This window comes from Pangasianodon hypophthalmus, chromosome 1 (assembly GCF_027358585.1).
Source record: "Pangasianodon hypophthalmus isolate fPanHyp1 chromosome 1, fPanHyp1.pri, whole genome shotgun sequence".
NCBI lineage: Eukaryota > Metazoa > Chordata > Actinopteri > Siluriformes > Pangasiidae > Pangasianodon > Pangasianodon hypophthalmus.
The window spans coordinates 30,737,201-30,757,106 of NC_069710.1; the positions used below are offsets into that span (position 1 = coordinate 30,737,201).

The 19,906-nt window shown below is 37.8% G+C and overlaps 2 protein-coding genes across 11 annotated transcripts in view; one reads left to right on the forward strand and one right to left on the reverse strand.

Annotated features, from left to right (window-relative positions):
* Positions 1-268: 268 nt before the first annotated feature.
* Positions 269-16,943, reverse strand: acbd5a (acyl-CoA binding domain containing 5a). Of its 2 annotated transcripts, none has more exons than XM_034305813.2 (13): positions 16,793-16,943; positions 16,322-16,440; positions 12,757-12,877; positions 11,406-11,478; positions 11,195-11,312; positions 9,894-10,145; positions 9,644-9,814; positions 8,481-8,575; positions 6,862-7,093; positions 6,547-6,752; positions 5,490-5,549; positions 4,945-5,054; positions 269-3,757 (listed from the first exon to the last, which is right to left on the reverse strand). In XM_034305813.2, the coding sequence occupies exons 2-13, from the start codon at positions 16,401-16,403 to the stop codon at positions 3,745-3,747; spliced, it is 1,533 nt and encodes a 510-aa protein (XP_034161704.2). In that variant the 5' UTR covers positions 16,404-16,440; positions 16,793-16,943; the 3' UTR covers positions 269-3,744. The 2 variants fall into 2 exon arrangements, with proteins under 2 accessions (XP_034161704.2, XP_026800596.3); XM_026944795.3 differs by having other exon boundaries at positions 6,862-7,096.
* Positions 16,944-19,018: 2,075 nt separating this feature from the next.
* abi1a (abl-interactor 1a) overlaps positions 19,019-19,906 on the forward strand; it is a 64,123-nt gene continuing 63,235 nt past the window's right edge. For 4 of the 9 annotated variants that reach the window (XM_034303210.2, XM_026944804.3, XM_026944798.3 and 1 more), the window contains exon 1: positions 19,020-19,222. In XM_034303210.2, coding sequence (XP_034159101.2) covers positions 19,106-19,222 — 117 coding nt within the window. In that variant the 5' untranslated portion in view covers positions 19,020-19,105. Of the gene's footprint in view, positions 19,223-19,906 lie in introns of all 9 variants that reach the window. The other 5 variants (XM_026944797.3, XM_026944799.3, XM_026944802.3 and 2 more) reach the window with 2 other exon arrangements.

Here is a 19,906-nt window from a genome sequence, read left to right on the forward strand (position 1 = left end):
AGTTTATTTTTTTTCTTGTATTCCTTCCTTCAAGATGGAGAAGAGGTTAGAAAAGGAAAAAAAAAATAAAAGCTTGGTATTGCAAACTATGATACAATCAATCATGAAGCACTTTTGACTCTGATGAAGCGTTACTCCTCATTTAACATCTAATAACACTTCAACAACCTTTAAACCTCTAAAAACACTCAGATCTTACCGTTTTAAAAACATCAGTGTGTTTTATGCATTAAACTGCATTTGTAAAGAAGACAAGTGAACTCCAAAAGCTCTCGAAAATTTTATTCGTGCTTCGGATTAACAGTAAGAACGTGCACTGATGCTCCTCTGAAACAAAATGGTCATTGATAGAAAGATATTGTTTCTAATAAAACGCAGCTTTTAGTTACATCTTCTTCTAATTACTGTTCCAAAGAAGCCAATGCTACATTATAGTATGTTACAATTAAAATATCACTTTTCAGTTAATTTATATCGTAGAAGTCTATTTCTAATATACACATATTATAGCTATTAACATTATTTAACAATTTACACTAAGAGGAAAGAAAACACAGGGTCTGAAGGAGAAAACTGAACAAAAAAGCATTAATTATATTCAATCTAATGCCAATGTGTTAATGAACAGAATGACCATTTGAAATCTTGTCTTATAGTGTGTATATACAATAAATCAGAATGCTTCACACACAAAAAGTTGGATTACAACATAGAAAACAAAAAAATATTGTAAAGAACAACAGATTAAACAACAAAAATCTTGAAAATATTGAAAGTGTTTCTAATCAGAACAATTATTGCATGACTTCTCTTATAATGAAAGTGTAATTAGGATGTGCTGCTTATTGTGTGTAGATATTAAACACTTCTTTTTTCAGATCTCATTTCTGACACATATGAACATTTACAGGGGTGTTGATGCGAAACACAGCGTTAGCCCTAATACACACATTTTTTGGGGGATTCTTCTATGTATTTCCATACAATAGAGAGTCATTTTTATATGTAAGAATTTACACGCTCCTGTTCCAGACAACATTTTTTTTTCTCCTTCACAACATTAACTTTAAAAATCCTTCCAAATGCACTGTTTTATTTTATCTCAATACTTGATGCTGATATGAACAGTTGTATAAGGGTGCTTTCACACTTGACATTTACTTCTGCCAAAAAACAAAAAAACAAAACATGAAATTAAAAACTCCACAGAAAAGCATTGCTTTATCATAGAGAGATCGTGAGTTTAAGAGAGAATATCTGGCCATGTTCTGTAAGTGGGAGGTGCATACTCTCTCTCCCCTGTCAATCACAGAAACACTAGCCAATCATGTGCGTCTGTGAGCTTATGTATGTGGAAGAGGGCAGACAGCGCTTTTTGTCTGGGTGTGTTACGCTGCCCTGTGATGTAGCAAGAGCAGCAGTTTGAAAAAATGCATCTGGCTGGTTTGATATGTGGGAATTGGCAGGATGAACAAAAATACAAAAAATAAATAAATCACTGGTCATACTGATATGAAAAAGGGACTCATACAACATATACACTGTAACCATAACAACGTTCTTACCAATCCTAACTAGTACTGGCTAACTAACCAACTAGCCTAGCTGAAATATTTGATGTAACTGGTGATGAAGTTGTAGCTTTGGAGGCAGGAAATCACAAGACAAAAAAAAAAAAAAAAGCTTGACGTCACTCTGTGCTTTTCTGAAAGTTTCATATTTTCATTTCAATCAATCTTTGATGTGACTCAAAAAACAGCAGCAGCGTCTTTTAAAAGCGGCTGCAGTTCTCCTGCTTCTCAGTACATGTAAAGTGTGCAGTGATGGCCAAGAAAAGAAAAGAAAAAATAGCCAAGTGTGAAATCACTGTAACATGATTCAGATTTTAATAATCGATTTCTCTGAATTGTATTTGTGTAACTGTTATCCGTAAGCATTACACACTTCCGAGTCAACGTTTTACATTTTTTTCCATCACGTTTCCTTTCTACGCTCTCAGAAATAAAGGTAGCAAACTCTGCTTTGTCTTGTAGCTGGGGTGGCACCATCAAGGGTACACCATTCGTTCCATTAGTGTGCCTCTTTTACCTGGAAATGTGCACGTGCTGTACCGTTTAATTAGCTTTCCTTAAGGTCCAATTATGCATCTTAAATTATTTTTTAAAAGGTACACTATATTCATTTTTCCAGATACATACTAAAGCAATGGTATTCAACTAAAATTTGTAAAAACATTCCTTGCTTACGAAGGTCCAGATAAGCAACTAACACGACAGAGTGGTGACAAGTTGACTTACAATGCTGAAACATGTTAATGAACGTGGCCTTTCTTTGTCCCGCAAGCTTCATATCCGGCTGCCTGTATTAAAGAAATAACCGCCTGCTCCTGCAACTCTTTTGTCCCGATACACACCTCTACTCTGAGACTACTGAAATGGGAGAATTAACATGTACATTTCTGTCCATTCATCTTTACGCATTTTGTTTCTGTCAAAAATTCCCTTCTGGCTCCTGAGTGTCCCTATAAACGTGTGATCTCCTAATGGTGCCATAGCCATTTGTGGCCTGGAGCAAATGAAACATTTGCTGTGTTCTCTGAGTGGGAGGGGCATACTCTCTCTTTCTCTCCCCTGTCAATCACAGTGCCAGTAGCCAATCATGGGGATCTGTGGGTTCATGTATGTGGAAGAGGGTAAATAGCACTTTCCTCTGAGTGTGTTATGCCACTCTGTGATGTGGCATAAGCAGCCGTTTGCTGGTTTCTCGTGTCTCGGAGGAAGCACATGAGCTGTTGTATGATAGTGGAGATCTGACAGGTGGGTGGGAATTTGTGACTGAGGGGGAAAATTCCTCTCCCTTTCTCATCTCTGTAGCAATCTTTGGCCCGACGAAATAAGCTTCGGCTAAATAATTTATATAAACGCATGTGACTGAATAAAACTACAACAGAGGATCTGCTATAGAAGCCGAGCTGTGGCAAAAAATAAATAAATAAACTAAAGTAACTGAATGGAGAAATGCTTGTTCCGGGGAAATAAGTTGACAAACCCTGTACTGAAAGTACCCTTGATATCGTCACCCCAGTGACATGAAAAAAGAGCGTTCCTCCTTAAATTACTTTGCATGGTCCTCTTCTCCATCAGTGCTGATATGCACCATGTGATTATGGCTTTGATTACTTATCCAACTCACATGTTCAAACCTGAAGACTCATCATCCATCAATTAACATTAATTCATAATGGTTTTGCTTCAAACTCGTCCTGATTTATAGATAGGCATCAAAGCTAAACCAGAATCACACAGATCATTACAGTAAATTAATTATACAGTATAATTCTACATGTACCTACAGAGCTGATGCCTATTAGCAGCTTTATGGTGAAGCAGAATGAGCGACACGTCTATTTCTACAACGTTGGGCGCCGTATTAACGTGTTACCATAATGCCCTGTTAGATTTCAATATGAAAAAAAAAATAATAATACAATGTAGAATTTCTCTTTACTACATCATTACACGTCTTATTTCTCAAACCAAGCAGTTTATGTAAATCTTAGCACTTAATATTACACAAAAAAGGTACAAAAAGCCTTTAGAAGCGGCACACATTCATCTATCAGTTAGTTTCGATGCTCACTAATCTCAGCGTCTTCATCGTAGTGCAAAAGCCGGAGTCAGAAAGACGAGATGCAACAGAGGACGCCGGCGTCTATACCACACGCACCCGGCGTCGACCGGCGTCTCAGCGGAGTTTTCTAAAAGAAAGAATGAGATAGTAGTCACATAAATTCATCTTAACAGTTTATATATGTCCTGCAGTAAGTGCACTGTTTTTATTTCATCGGTTAACAAACACTGTTACTAAATTTTACTGTCTGTTACCCGAGAATACGTTACTGAAAGCTGAGACAAATCAATAATTAACCCTTGCATGAAATTAAAATCTGGATAAACCTAGAAAAAGTTGCTTTTTTTTTTTTTTTTTTCCATAAAATATGAAATCAGACAGCTCTCTCTCTGCATTTCTTTCAGTCATATCAAGTAAAACTATATTTAAAAAGCATTATATATAGCTCATTATTTACTTGCTAGTTAGCCAGCTAAGCTACTGTAAGCTAACAAACAACTAGCAGTTAACAACTATGTACTTTTTAGGTAAAAAAAAAAATAAAAATCGCAGCAAATCCAATCTGACTAGATGAGCTGCATTTCGTCCTTTTAGTTACAAATATTATTCAGAATAAATTATATTATTTAACTGAATTTTATATCATATTGTTTTTGTCACCTTTTTATGAAAGCAATAAGAAATATAGGTGTGTGTGTTACATGATTTTTTCACAGGTAAAGGTGTTCTTAAGCATGACATGAAGTGGATTATTGCTGTCATATTTATATTTTATATACAAAAAAAATCAAAATCTAAAGATCCAAGAAATCTTCAACCTAAATTAATAAAAGTTTTATTTTCTCTGACGGATAAGAGCGGATATGAAGCATGTTAGCTAGATAAGGCCCACGGACACACGGCCGTTAACTCTGCTTGGATACATCACACTTTTTAAATTCATACTTATGTAAATGTAATGACCCATAAGCATTTAATTACAGTGATTAAAAAGGCAACTTTTTTAAAAAGCAAATGGCTGTCACACCAAATATTTCCTTTGTTTATTTTATTACTGTTTAATTCTCTGTATGTATATTTTATGTCAATGTTCAATTTTGTTATTTTTAAAGGCATCTTTGCTTTACAGCATTTTTTTGCATGTGCCCAAGACTTTCGCGCTGCACTGTACATGGTTTTGATTTTTGATTAAAAGAAGAACAGATTTCTGATGGTTTTCAGGCAGTGTTTTAGTGTTTACAAATAAAAACAGGTCATTCCTGTTGCTGTGTCAATCATAAACACCAGAATGTGAACCAGTACGCTGGCTGTTACCTTCTCCGCCTCTGAAAATACAGACGAATGATCCACTGTGCAATGAAAGGCCAGACGAGAGCGAAGACCACAGTGCCAGGGGAAACGTCAAACGGCCACCAGGACGGCTTCTGCACCCAAATACAAATATTAACATTTAATATATTAAAAATATAGATGTCAAAGATATATATACATATGTCAAGATCATCCAGGAATAGCTGAGTCAGAGATTTGAGCTGTTATTGTCTTTATAACATCTAAAAAATATATATAGTGTTTATCATCAAACACTGTGTAGTAGGACTGATCCACATGTGATCAACAGCTATGTTTACATGCAGGCTAGATAGATACTAATCACATTAGTAGTTCTAATTACAGTAATAATTTCTGTATTTTATAAAACTGTATACAGCTACAACCTCAGCTAATCTGATCTGTGTAAAACGAGTGCTGGTGCAGAAAATCTGGCACAGCTTCAAGTATCAAAGTGCAGCCAGTCTGAGATTCTGGGTCAGAAGTAAATCATAACAGATTAAAATGTCAAACGTTACACAACCTACCCTGTGAGTCCTGCTGGCTGGTGGCAGCAGATATCCTGAGGGCAAGGCCACTGATCTCGCCTGGGAAGAGCAAAATGTGTAAATCACAAGACAGTCAGAGGACTTGGACATGAACTGTTTTACCAAGATCACTACCATATAGTCACTCTGTGCATTTAATGTCTAATTTTAAACAAGTTGTGTGTATTGTTGAGCCAAATCTGCGACGAAATTATATGTGCTGATTTAGCTGTATCTTAATTTTTTTTGCCTGTCATAAACCCAATCCTAATAATTTCTAACCTAATCCTAATAACATAAACCTAATCCTAATAATTTCTAACTAATCCTGATCACATAAACCTAATCCTAATAACATAAACCTTATCCTGATAACAACCTTAATCCTAGTAACACAAACCTAATCCTAATAATTTCTAACTAATCCTGATAATTTCTAACTTAATCCTGACAACATAAACCTAATCCTGATAATCCTGACAATCCGAAGAACATAAACCTAATCCTAATAATTTCTAACCTAATCCTAATAACATAAACCTAATCCTGATAACAAACCTAATCCTAATAACACAAATCTAATCCCAATAATTTCTAACTAATCCTGATCACGTAAACCTAATCCTGAAGAAAATAAACCTAATCCTAATAACGTAAACCCAATCCTTATAATTTCTAACCTAATCCCGTTCACATAAACCTAATCCTAATTCCTAAATTTAACACTTAAAACAATCTTAATAACATAAAAATTATACCTAATAACTTAAAATCTAGTCTTAATAATTTAAAAAAACTCTAATCCTACACCTAATCTTTGATGCAAAGTCCACTGTGAAAGTGTTGAAACTTGGTTTATATTCCTGCTTTTGTGGAAATACAGATCACAGCGCTCCTGTAGGGTTTCCTGCTGATAAAACCGTCACTTTATCATGAAATTCTACACTACACTAGTTTTTCAGTCAGTGTATGATTTTGGGCCATAAATCAGACCTGAACTGGCTGCAGGAGCGTGTGTGTGTGTGTGTGTGTGTGTGTGTGTGTGTGGACCTCTCACCTGTGAGGCCGTTAGAGCCTCGAGCGTGTGTAGTCTCTCGAGGACGCTCTGCATGTCCTCTTGTAGCCGCGTTAAAGCCGTGACGATCTGCTCGTTCAGATCGCTGCCTCCGGCTCCGTCAGACCCCCAGCGTTCCCCGTCACCTCCCGCACCCTGTAATGACCCCGTGACCCCTGACCCCGAGCCTGACCCCGAAGACCTGGACCCTGAGGTAGAGGAGAGACTAATTAAAAAACTGCACGTCTACTAGGAAGCTAAAGCTACAGCACTTTTTTTTTTCCACCAATTTAAGTGCTTTACACAGTCAGGCTGTACCTCGTCCTCTCCTGATCAGAGAGCTGCCGGGTCTGCCAACGCTCAGGCTGTTTCTCTGCACTCCTCTTCCTCCTCCTCCTCCATTCGTCTTCCCATCTTCTCCTCCGTGCTGAACGCTGTCCTGTCCTATCAGCAGGATCTCAGAGTCTCTGTCTGTTGATTGCAGCTCCTCCTTAGAGCCCTGAGTGCTGCGGCTTTCCTCCAGAGAGCGGTTCACGTGAGAATCACCGCTCTGCTGCACACACATAAACAAGATCATCTGCTGTATGCAATAATAATAATAAGAAGAAGAAGAAGAAGAAGAAGAATTTTCTCAAAAAAGTGAAATATATTCTCTTTACTCCAAATACACTCGATCAGTCAGGACATGTTCAGTGTCTGAAATTTGTTTCATTATTTAGGATAATTACTTGAGATTACGCAACATGATGCCGTTTGTGGTGAATGTGTAAAGATGATGATGTTTGGCATCAAAAATCGTCCCTTACATGTTATCTTCAGTGCAAAACTAATGCAGCAGACATCAGACAACAAATATGAGAACTACTCCTTTAGATATATTACTGGATACAAACCATTTTATTCGTCAATCCTTTGCGAGAACATTTAAGAAACATGATGCTCATGAAAATCTTGTGAGTTTGGCAAAACATTCGCATCCTACATTTTGCTTCTGAGTTTGTGTAAATTTAAGAATAACGAGACTCACTAATGTGAACCTCGACTGATCAGCTTCAAATCGTATAATTGGTGCTGAGTTACTGTCGATTTTACATACAGCTTACGCTGTCAAGTTTAAATTGCTGTAAGTTTAAATTCACAGTAATAGATTTAGTGTGTGTCTGTGGAAGCTGACGCGCTGCAGTGGCTGAGCTGCATTACTGGAAGATTTAGCACATGCTGTGTTTAGGAGGCGCTCTCTCACCATTTAGTCGCATTTTGCTGTTTTCAGCTCTCTGTGAGCTTTGCCTTTTACGGAGTTTTGTAGGTGTTACTAAATGTACATCAGCTGTGTCGTGAACACGCTTGGTAATTTACAGCTGATTTTTTTTTTTGAATTTTTTGCTTAATTTGGCCAACAAACACATCGACACACAACTAAAAGATTGATAAATGAGACCCAGTGTCAAGACTAGCCCTGTATTAAATCAATATTATACCATGGCTCTGTTGAATTCTGGACTCTGATTGGTCAGAAGGTGTTGATTAATTTTCTGTAACAGCAGCTCTGACAGTAGTGCAGCTGTAAATCACAGGGTTATATTAATGCGCTGCAGAGTAATACGTTAAAAGCGTCTCATCGTTATAAGGATATGGTGAAGATTTCTGTGAGGAGACAATTATATAACATTTACGGAAGGAGTCTCCAGTGTCAGCACTTTGTAACAGTAAGAGGTAAATCTGCAGCTTTTAAGTTTTCTGTCACAGGGAAGTCTTCAGGACAGAGGAGTTTACACTTTGCTGTTTAACAGTAACAAGACACGCTGCATACTTTGCCTTATGAATAATGCATGATGGTATCCCTGCTCTCAGAACACTTCATACTGGATTGAATGATTCACAGAAACAAAAGTGAAGCTGGATTGAGTCCAGTTTCGGTGTAAAGAGCTCAATCTCACCTCCTCCGCACCAAACTGGTCCACAGAGTCGCAGTAAACCTCGCTGTCTGAGTCTGAGGCCACGTGATGAGCGCTGCGCATGTCTTCATTATCATCTAGGGAAATCACAATCAAATGAAGTCCATGTGTTCTTTAATCCATAACAGTGTTATCAGTGTACTAGATGGCTCGGGCCTTTAAAAGTGCAAATGAAGCTAAATCTATACACGTAGTTCCTTTGTAAGGACAAGATCTAATCTGCTAGCTTGTACTCTATTATTATTTTTGCTAAAACACCTCACCTGGACACAATATAAAGTTTACATAACAAAATATATAATTATGTGGCTTAACGTACGGACATATTTACATATTACAGATGTATATGTATGTAGGATTTTGTTACTCCTGTGTAAATTCCTACAAACATATAGATGCTTCATGTATGTACATATACCTATAGGTGCTTCATAATTAGATTCTGATTCATAATAAAATCGGTGATGAGACTCTCTGAGTGTTAGAGTTTTTTTCACTGCTAATGGTGAATACAAGTGCTTTATTCATTATACTGATTTAAAACAAGTACTAATACAGCGAACGTAAGTTTATTTACATACATTCTTCTCCTATAGAACGCTATTATACCACGGCGCTGTTAAATTCTCAAATCTGATTGGTCAGAAGGTGTTGATTCTTCATTCTAATATATTGTTTCTATGGTAACAACTCATTCACAGGGACTTGTATGGTGGACGCGATACATCAACTAAGCCTAATAAACAGATTTTTTAAAAAAAAGTGTTATTTAACGAAGGAAAACGTATAATTGTTGATATGGTGAAGTTTTCTATAAGCAGATGTTTATTTAACATTTAAGGAAGGAGTCTCCAGTGTCAGAGACAAAGTCGCAACTTGACGACGCAGTTTCTCAGGAATATAGTATTAACTTTAAAAGAAAGTGAAACACCGACTGTTTATAGCTTCTATAACGTGAGGGGTATATCACACCACCTTGTTGTTGATTATTTTCCTGTAACAGCATGCCCCAAAGTGCGCTAGCAATGTCCTCCTGTGACATCAGAGCACTAACTTCTTAAAGGAACCAGCACCAAAAGCACTAAGCACATCACAAATATTGAATTATAAAGACTTTTCCTTTAATGAGCACTTTGTTGTGTCACCTGTAGTGTGGCCATTAACGTGTTGGATCTCTCCGTCATTCTCCTCCGTGTCTTTTCCATTCAGAGCGGATTTGGTGCAGTGTGTCCCGTTCGTCACCGGAGACACATTATGCCCTATACCACCATTCGGAAGTCCTTTTCCTGCCGAGGTCTTTTTCTTCAGGGCAGAGGCTAAAATAAGCACAAAAAAAAAAACGTTTTTAAAATGTAAAAATTAATCCCTTATCGTATTTTATTCATGCTTAATTACCTTTTTTCAGCTGCTCACTCTTTTCTTCCTCTTCATTCTCATCATCTCCACTGTCATCATCATCATCATCGTCATCGTCATCATCGTCATCATCCTCACCTCCGTCCTCCTGCTGCTTAATCTCGTTTGCGTTAATCTTTGGAGCCTCTGCTTTGTTGGGACTGTGGCCGTCCAAGGTGCCGTTCATTTCCATGGTTCTGATGATGCTTTTAGTGACGCTCTTGGAAGGCGCCGACATCATGCTGCCGAGGCCTAGAGATCACCACAGCATTGACTCCGAGTGTTACATCACCGAATCTCAAATACAGATTCCTATTTACATTCATGAAGAGGGGAAAAATCTAGTCTAACATTATATCACTGGCACGAACACATGAACTAATCTAAACAGCGTGGAGTCGAGATTTAGGAATCATCACTACAACCTAAACATTCCATTACGTTACACTACGCTCATTACTGTGGGAGGAGGAGCACACAGGAGGAACACGTTTACTACACACTTGCCTTCCAGCTGTCTAGCAAATTTTTCCAACTGGGCTGAGCACCAAACCAAAAGTACATTCAGCATGTTAGCATAAAAAATAATGAAGTAAATAAAGAGTAATAAAACATCTAATGTTAACAGACTGTCACTACTACAGTGTTACTCAGGTGGAGAGTATTAATTGACATCAGGGAGATTGTTGTAGTTTAAAACTTGTTAACGATATTTTGCGTGTCATTGTGTCTCTGTATGTATAGAGATGCATTTAAAGCAGCCAAAGTGTGATGATGTGATTCTCTATGGTGCAAACTGCCACGCCTCCTTCACTGGGACTGACAGGTACAATGGCCACACCTCGTTCAATTTCTAACAGGTACAGGGACCACACCTCCTGCACTGCAACTGACAGGAACTTAGGTCACACCTTTTTCACTGGGACTGACAGGCACAGAGGCCACGCCTCCATCAGTGGAATGGACAAATGAAAGCCCAAGCCTCCTTATGTAGAACTGACAGGCAATTAGGCCACACTTTCATTGTAGGAAGAACAGGTCTAAGACCTGCTTCACCTCTTTCACTGGGACTGACAGTTACAGAGGCCACGCCTCCTTCATTGGGATGGACTGACTCATAGGTCACGCCTCCTAAACTGGGACTGCCAAGCCCAGAAGCTTTCAGTGGGACTCACAGGCACATAGGCCACGCCTCAATCAGTGGGACTGATAGGTCAGAGACAGACACAGAGGCCACGCCTCCTTCACTGATTCGCTGGGACTGCGCACAACGCTGATGATCATCTTGTTAAGAATCTCACCTGTGGTCAGGTCTGAAACTTGGCTGATCTTTTTCTTCTCGTCTACAAGCTCGTAGAACGGCCCGAGAACCTGCAGCAGCTGTTCCACCTGCTCAGTCATGGGCATGCTTTCAAGAATCTGAATATAAAAAACAAAGCTTCAGATATTCAGTTTCAGATGGTTATAAAAACTTAATAATCATCATTAAAATGAACAAACAGACATCATTACCAGTTTGAGGTCATCCACGTACGCCGTCATGGCCTCTTCCTTTGGCATATCTCCAAGTGCGTGCCATGCATCCCTACGACACACACACACACACACACACACACACACACAGGAGGTAAATGCTTTTCCTGCAGTATTAGGCAACTCTAGATTTTTCCGCACTCTTGATGCCAGATGCCTGCTCGGGTTACTGGTGATCTGTGAGCTATTTTTTCAAGGACACTCAGTTCATGCTTTTAAAACTGCAGGCAGCCAGTGTATTAAAGTAAACTAACCAGTGTGAATGAACCTTGGAGTGATGATAAAGTTCACTCTGCCATTCACTTTCACACAATTAGTACAGAAACATCTGCCAGAGCCGAGCAAAAAACAAAAAAATCCTCTGTTATGTCCATACATAACACTGAGTGTGTGTGTGTGTGTGTGTGTGTGTGTGTGTGTGTGTGGTAACACTTCCCATATACCCTGTATTCATAAAGCATTATAACTACATTTATATAATACATAGCATATATAGAACCATACATCTGTACAAATTTAAACTGTTCATATTTACACAGTTAACACTTTATTAAGCAGGATGTCCTAATGTCAGGTCTCATAACATTATAATATCTGTTCATAAGAGCATTATAAACACTAATGTGATAATGCACTCTAGTAACAGAATGTGATAACAGCCTGCCTGACATAGGCCTGTATAAACCTTCAGCTGCATTTATAACACTTTATACAGCATAAGATACGATGTCATAATGCCAGGTAAACATAACATTATAACATCTGTTCATAAGAAGCATATATAGCTTCATAATGCCATGTAAACATAATATTATAACTTTTGTTCATAAGAACATTTTAAACACTAATTTTAACAAGAGAGCACACTAACAGGCGCTAGCATAGTATCTACAGTGCAAAGTATACTGCAAAGCTTGTGTTATAAAGCATTATGAACAGATATAATGTATATACATTTTATATAATCTGTGCACAATATGAACAGGGACATGAACTAACAAGAGAAGAAAAACTGGTTTCTAGTTATTTTTAAATGCATGTTTATGTAATTATTCCTGCAATCTGATTTTTTTTTCTTCAGTTATCAGGTTATGGTGTGTGTAAAAAATACTGCGTGACTCTTCAATGTCACTAAGTGATCTTTCAAGTTAACAAGAATGCGGATTATGCAAAGTAGGACGAGGGTGAAATCTGCAGATCGGTGTAATCGCATGCTCACTTTATAACATACAGTTAAGTAAAGAACTATTCTTCGACAATAGCCGTTAAAAAAACAACAAACAAAGTGCTAAAACCAAGGAGAGATGGTGTGATGTGTGACGTTCGGTACCATTTGACTTTGCCGACGGGATCCCAGAACCCCGGGCGGGGAATGTTGCAGGGTCCCTGAGTCGCCTGTTTGTAGTAGCTGTAGAATTTCAGCATCATTTCGTTGGATGGCTGAAAGGAACCTGCGATATCAGACGGTGCATCATGAGTTAAAAATATTCCAGCTAATCATTAGAACAAACGTTCATGTGTTATCAAGTATAACATCACTGCTGTGATTTGGACACTGTGATGTTATTCATTGATAGCACACGAACATGTGTGCTCTATTGCTTTTATACAACACTTTACAGAGTAAGGAAAAAGGAAAACATGAACATTAAGATTCTTTAAATCAATCTTTTAATAAAGTTGTCTGAAATGTTTTCACAGGCCAAAAATTCTCACCGGATTTACAAAAGCGTAGCTGATTTTCTTTGCACTCACGTGTTGATAGATGCTGTAAATAACCAAGCGTGTTCATGGCACAGCTGATTTACATTTAGCCACGCCCACAAAAACTCCATAAAAGGCAAAGCTCACAAAACTGAAAGCAACAAAATGATGACTAAACAGTGAAAAAGTGCTCCACAAGTGCTTCCAATAATGCAGCTCATCCACTGCAGAGTGTCAGCTACTGACTCTTTTTATAGGGCGCCATTACTTTTGTCCTAATGCAATGCCTAGCTTTATTTATCTTAATTTAGGGATTTTTTTGGTATCAGTTTCCTTCAATTCATTCATATGAAATGACACTCGATGTTCATTAAATTTGTGTGAGTGACTGAAATAAATAAACAGCGTCATCTGTGTATAAAACCGCAGTAACTCATGGACAATTATACGATTTGAAGCTGATCACATTACAGACGTAAATTTACACAAACTCAGGAGCGAACGTAGGATATGAACCTTTTTTTCAACCCAACTGGATTTTCATAAATGCCACACTTCTTGTGTAAATGAGACCCCAGTGTTTCAAATATCTATTTTCATCAGACATTTCATCGAGCACAAAGGATTTCCTCTACAATGGGCTTGTTGCTATGCAACAAAGTATTGTTGAAAGGTGAGTAACAGATTTTGCTGAGCTTGTAAACTAGCGGCTGGATGGTAAGCTCCGTTAGACGGCTTCTCAGCATATCAGCTAATATAGTTATCATATTTAGTAGAAACAGCATGAAGCAGATTCGATTCATTGAACACTGCATTACTTTAGAATTATTATTAATACAATTATTATTATGCTGATTTTCTGTAGTTTGACCATCCGTGATCCTGAGTTATATTACTAACTCAACAGTCACAGTTAATACTTAGGCTATTAATTTTATAACAACAATAACAACAACAACAACAACAATAATAATAATAATAATAATAATAATAATAATTCTTAATAATTCTTCCAAACTCCGGCCAAATTGTCTAAATAATGATTTTAATCTTTTCTAATTTTGATGGTTAATGATCCAACACAGCCTGGTGTATCTCTACCATTGCTGTTGCCAAGCAACCGTTGGTCAGTGGAATAATACAGATTAGATATAATTGCAAGGCTAGAAGGTTTTTCAACCAATCAGATCGTGTGGGCGGGGCTAACTACTGCTTCAATAATAAAAAAACAAAACACACAGAACTCATTTGTGTTTCTTGGGATGGTTCTGTGTACTGTATGTGATCTCTTCCTGCATCTATACAGAGGTTTTGTTGTTGTTGCTGTTGTTCTGCTCGCAGTGAGAAAAGCAAAACTGGAAATATATATATATATATATTATTTTATTTTATTTTTTTTCACAGATCATCCTGCAGTTCTATTTCTGTAATCTGTAACTTCGCCATGAAGAACGTTAACATGTCCTTCTGGTAAAATATCAATCTGTTCATGTCTTTCAGCCAAAAAACTGTACAATTTCCATGACGCACCCTTTAACACAGATGCAGATGATCAGCCAAGCACTAGAGCTACAAGACTAATGCTGCTACGACATAAGAGAAGCTCAGGGCTACCAGTTTAGCACTGCGCACACTGCATGTCTCTACCCACGTGGAGTTACTCAGTATCTCGGACACACTTTGCTGTCTTCTGTACTGTAAACAATCCTGTTCTTATTTCTGCGTCTGTTTTTGTTCCAAACGCACTTCAAGGAAAGGAAAAGTTCAAGAAAAGGAACCTCCATTCATGCATTTTTACGAGGCTCAGATTCAATTACAAAAAGCCACATTAACGACCTTTACCCGAGTTTACGACCAGCACTTCACTTTATTCTTCATACTTTTTTAAAATTCTGTTACAGTTGTCTCTATGTACTTATTTTCATCTTTATTATTTTATTACTTAAGCCTTACAGTATTTCGCTGTTTTATCAACTCCTTGCTTACTGTGCTTTATTTCTGTGCTTATGTTGTGCTTCACCTTTAATAATATACTCAACTTTAATATTTCAACTCTGCAATATCTCTTTGTTGGTGCAATGATCTTTGATGCCATATGTACAACAAGTGCAATATTTTTAACTGTTCAATATTCTTTATTTATTTATTTTATTTATTATATTTTTATTTTATTTTACTTTCTGCACTGAGAGTACTCACTCAATTTCATTGTACATCCATTGTTACAATGACAATAAAGAATTACTTCATTACTTAATCTATCCTCGCTTTTTCCGATGTTAAAACTGCTCCGAGATGATTTTAATCGTGAAATTAAAGCCGGCTGTAACGATTTGACGCTGATTATTAGCACCGGGGCAGTAAAGGATGGAGCAGAAATATTTTCCAATCTGATTTCCTGATGTAATAGTAGTGTAGAGTTGAGTCGAGAGCTTTATGGCTATTCTATCTACATGTATACATGTATAGAGTATAGAGTAAATATAGAATAAATAATAGAATATATAATAAATATCAAATAAGTAATAAAATATAGAGTATAGAGTAAAATGAAATTGTGTTCTCCGGGGCCTTGGTGCGATACGTTATGCATGAGAGTGAGTCAGAGGAAAATCATAAAAGTGTGACAAATTACAGAAATTACAGAAACAGACTGTACGCAGCTCTAATTACGTGAGTCATCAGCAATCACTCAGAGAGCATCGTGCAGACAGCGGCGTGGATCACATCTCCTCCGTGACAACAATCAACAATGCACATGTTTAAAAAGAGGAAGGTTTTCACTGGACTCACTGTCATATTTAAACAAATAAATGATTATGCTGCTTCGTTCAGGGACACGACACGGATCATGCACATGGAAAAGTCGATTTCTTGCATCCTGCACATGATGTGTCATATAATTTGGGGAAAGAAGGTCACTTGGTTGCTACAACGATACGCTGAGCTCTGTTATAGGTACTGGATTGAAAATGTGAATCGCTCCATCAAGTCAAATAAGGTTGACTTGACCTGAGCTGAGCTGAGCTGAGAAACCCCGTGTACGGGTTTAAGGTGAGTTTGGAGCAAAATAAACATGTGCACTGGTCAGGGTTTGCAGAAGATCTCTCACAGAGCCCAGATCAGCACCTGGAACGCAGGTGGAACGCATGTGGAACGCAGGCTCACACCTGACGCTGGACCTGACTCACCATTTGCAGGTAAACTCTGGATCACTTTGACCGCAGCGTCAAACCTTTGCTCATGGATGGATCTGGTTTCATCCTCCATCATGGCTCTTATCAGAAATAACCAGATTGTCAGATTAAACCTGGAGAGAAGAAAACAGCTGAATTCATGATCAGGGGTTTGATCAAGTTTCAAAAAGATGTTGTCAGGAGAAAACATGCAAAGCCAGATATTCATGACAATACTGCCTGTGAAGTTTAGCATTATTTATGCCAGTTATTTACATGGTTATAAGCATGCTTACAGCATACACAGACCATAAACAAGCCTAAACATCTGCCTAATGTCCTTAACGACACTTCAAACATGGCGACATGTCCTACACTATCTCTCTCAACACTAAATAAACATAAACAACGCAACCAAACAATGTTTTTATAATAAGATAATTAAATAAATAAGACAATAACAACAACAACAACTCAATCCTTTACCATTTGTTCAGCACCTGCGATGAAGAAGGCGACTTCGGAAACCTGAACTAGCGACCAAAACCCTAATGACAGTTTCATAAGGCAGCTGGGAATTGTAGTTCTCTTAGACATAAACAGACTAAGAACCAGCCACTTAAAAAACTACAAATACCACAATGCATTGCGTGAGGGTCCTGCTAACCAGGAAGTGTAGTCTGTACATTGGCTTTACTCCCTGCCCTACAAAACATTCAAGTATTTAAAGTCGTACACAAACATTCATTGGTGGTTTTTATTGTATAATAATATTTTATGATGTTTAACAGACGCTAGAATTTGGCTACTTCACTCGCGGAAGTAGAGAATTATTCCCGCGACCGGATTACAGGATATGTCGTAAAACTACATATCCCAGCATTCCTTTCTCTCTGCTGATAACGTTTTTATTCGACAAATATTAATACTTAGTTTGTAATACGCTTGTATGATTTCAGGCATGCAAAGGTTACAGATATAACTTTTATACTTTAGACAACTTGGTTGTTATTTTATTAAAGTTATGACATTATAAATAAATGGTCGCCATCTTTCGTTATTGAACTCACCCAGTTAAAGAGCTGAGATTTTTTTTAATAGATAGAAACCATATTACAGCTACATTATTGTATTTAAATATTGTATTTAAACACCAAAAATGTGAAGGTGTACAACTTGTCCATTTTCTTGAACTAGACTCCGTTTGGACAAATCAGATCCCTCCCTCTCATCCGGGTATTCTGGCTGTATAACATATAGGTATTCTCCTACCTTCCCAACAGCTAGCTAAAACAAATAACATACACTTATTTTTAATGATTTTTATTTCCTCCAGAATTTTTCTTTCCATTCTCACAAAAGTAGTATATATATATTTTTTTTAAGAAACACCATGTGAAACAAACAAACAAACAAAAAAAAACCCTGAACATTAATTTAGGCGATTTACTTCCGGGTGTCACGGGGCGCCATGGCAACGTCCAAACTTGTACACTACCGTACTACACAGTGTGTCAGAAATACGTGCGCCAGTTATGGTGCTGTTTACTAGGTAGTATGTTAGTATGCGTAGTTAGAAATCGCTAGCACGAATCCCTCAACATCAAACGATATGTGTAATAAAGCAAGCACTATATTAAAATAACAAACAAGCAACTAAATAAATAAATGAATAAATAAATAAAGACTTATAATTATAAGTCGACGTAAAGCCACCTCAAAATATTTTAAAAACGATATGTTAAAAATAAATAAATAAAACAAATAAATAAATATAAATACTGAAAAGAAATTCAGGCGATTTACTTCCGGGTATCGCTGCACGTCATGGCAACGACCAAACTTGTGCACTACCGTACTACAGTGTGTCTCAGTGCGCTAGCTATGGCGATGTATACTAATTAGTATTTTAGTATGCGTGTTTAGAAATCTGTCAACATCAGACGATATAACAAGGAAACCAAATACATGCGTAAAATAAAAAAAAAAAACCAAACAAACAAATAAATAAAATATTCTCAAAGTAGTTTAGGTCATTTACTTCCGGTGTGACTGCAGGACGCCATGGCAACATCCCGCCCCAACTTGTATACTAACTTGTGTACTACACAGTATGTCAGAAATAGTGCGCTAGCCGTGGTGATGTATACTAGAAAAAAAAAACAAAACAAAAACAAGCAAACAAATAAATAAAATATCGTCAAAGTAGTTTAAGACATTTACTTCCGGTGTGACTGCAGGACGCCATGGCAACATGCCGTCCAAACTTGTGTACTACACAGTGTGTCAGAAATAGTGCGCTAGCTATGGCGATGTATACTAGTTAGTATGTTAGTATGCGTGTTCCGAACTCGCGAGCAGGACTCCGTCAACATCAGACGATATAACAAAGAAACCAAATCCATGTGTAAAATGAAAACAAAACCAAACAAACAAATAAAATATTCTCAAAGTAGTTTAGGCCATTTACTTCCGGTGTGACTGCAGGACGCCATGGCAACATCCCGTCCCAACTTGTATACTAACGTGTGTACTACACAGTGTGTCAGAAATAGTGCGCTAGCTATGGCGATGCATACTAGTTAGTATGTTAGTATGCATGTTTAGAAAGCTGTAGCAGGAATCCTGCGCACCAGATGAGGGAGCTTTTCTCCTTTTTTCCTCTCTCTCTCTCTCTCTCTCTCTCTCTCTCTCTCTCTCTCTCTCTCTCTCTCTTTTCTCTGTGTGTGTGTGTGCGTGTGTGTGTGTGTGGCTTCACTCACAGGGAAGAGCAGGAGTTAGTATGCAGAGACATGTAAGATGGCAGAGCTGCAGATGTTGTTAGAGGAAGAGATTCCTGCTGGGAAAAGAGCTCTAGTGGAGAGTTACCAAAACCTGACCAGGGTCGCGGATTACTGCGAGACCAACTATGTCCAGGTAAAAGCGGAATGATGATGTGTAAACAGAGTAAATACGAGTGGATGCAGTGTGATTAGTGTGATTAGTCAGATCCCTGTGTGTGCTGTTTGCTCTATTGTCGGGAAACAGGCAGGAAATAATGGCTGGGAAGTCAATAAGCACTACTTTTCATTTTCAACACTAATCTCATTACAGTCTTCACACACACACTCTTCACACACTCTTCACACACACGCACAGTCCTGCTTTCTCTCCTGCTTTCATTGCAGGGTTTTAATCATTCTGGACCTTGCTTTTTGTTGTTGTTGGGTGATTTATGGGTTATTCTGAGGGTGTGTCGAGCCAAATCCTGTAGAAGCGTCGCAGTGTTTTGGGTCTGATTCAGAGAAATGTTGCTCTTCTTCCTAAAACATTTGCCTCAGAACTGGGAGTGAAGGATCAGTGGAGCTGGGAATCAGAACTTATTTATTTATTTATTTACTTACTTACTTACTTCCTTCCCTGGTTTAAATTTGAGGGGTGCCAAAACTTCTTACTAACTCTTTTAACCCTAGATGTGTTCCCATTCGGCTTTTTCTCTCTCTGTGTCTCTCTTTCTTTCTCTCTCACTCTCTCTGTCTTTCTTTCTTTCTCTCTCTCTCTGTCTCTGTCTCTCTCTTTCTCTCTCTCTTTCTTTCTGTCTCTCTCTTTTTCTCTCTCTCT

What these genes read in the sequence shown, in the direction of transcription:
- acbd5a (XM_026944795.3), bottom strand. Translation starts at nt 16,403, where the DNA reads ATGATGGAGGATGAAACCAGATCCATCCATGAGCAAAGGTTTGACGCT. An exon ending in GAGTGAGCAGCTGAAAAAAG is followed by an intron (nt 9,815 to 9,893) that starts GTAATTAAGCAT and finishes TGCTTATTTTAG; the next exon opens with CCTCTGCCCTGAAGAAAAAG. An exon ending in ACCAGTTTGGTGCGGAGGAG is followed by an intron (nt 7,097 to 8,480) that starts GTGAGATTGAGC and finishes ATGTGTGTGCAG; the next exon opens with CAGAGCGGTGATTCTCACGT.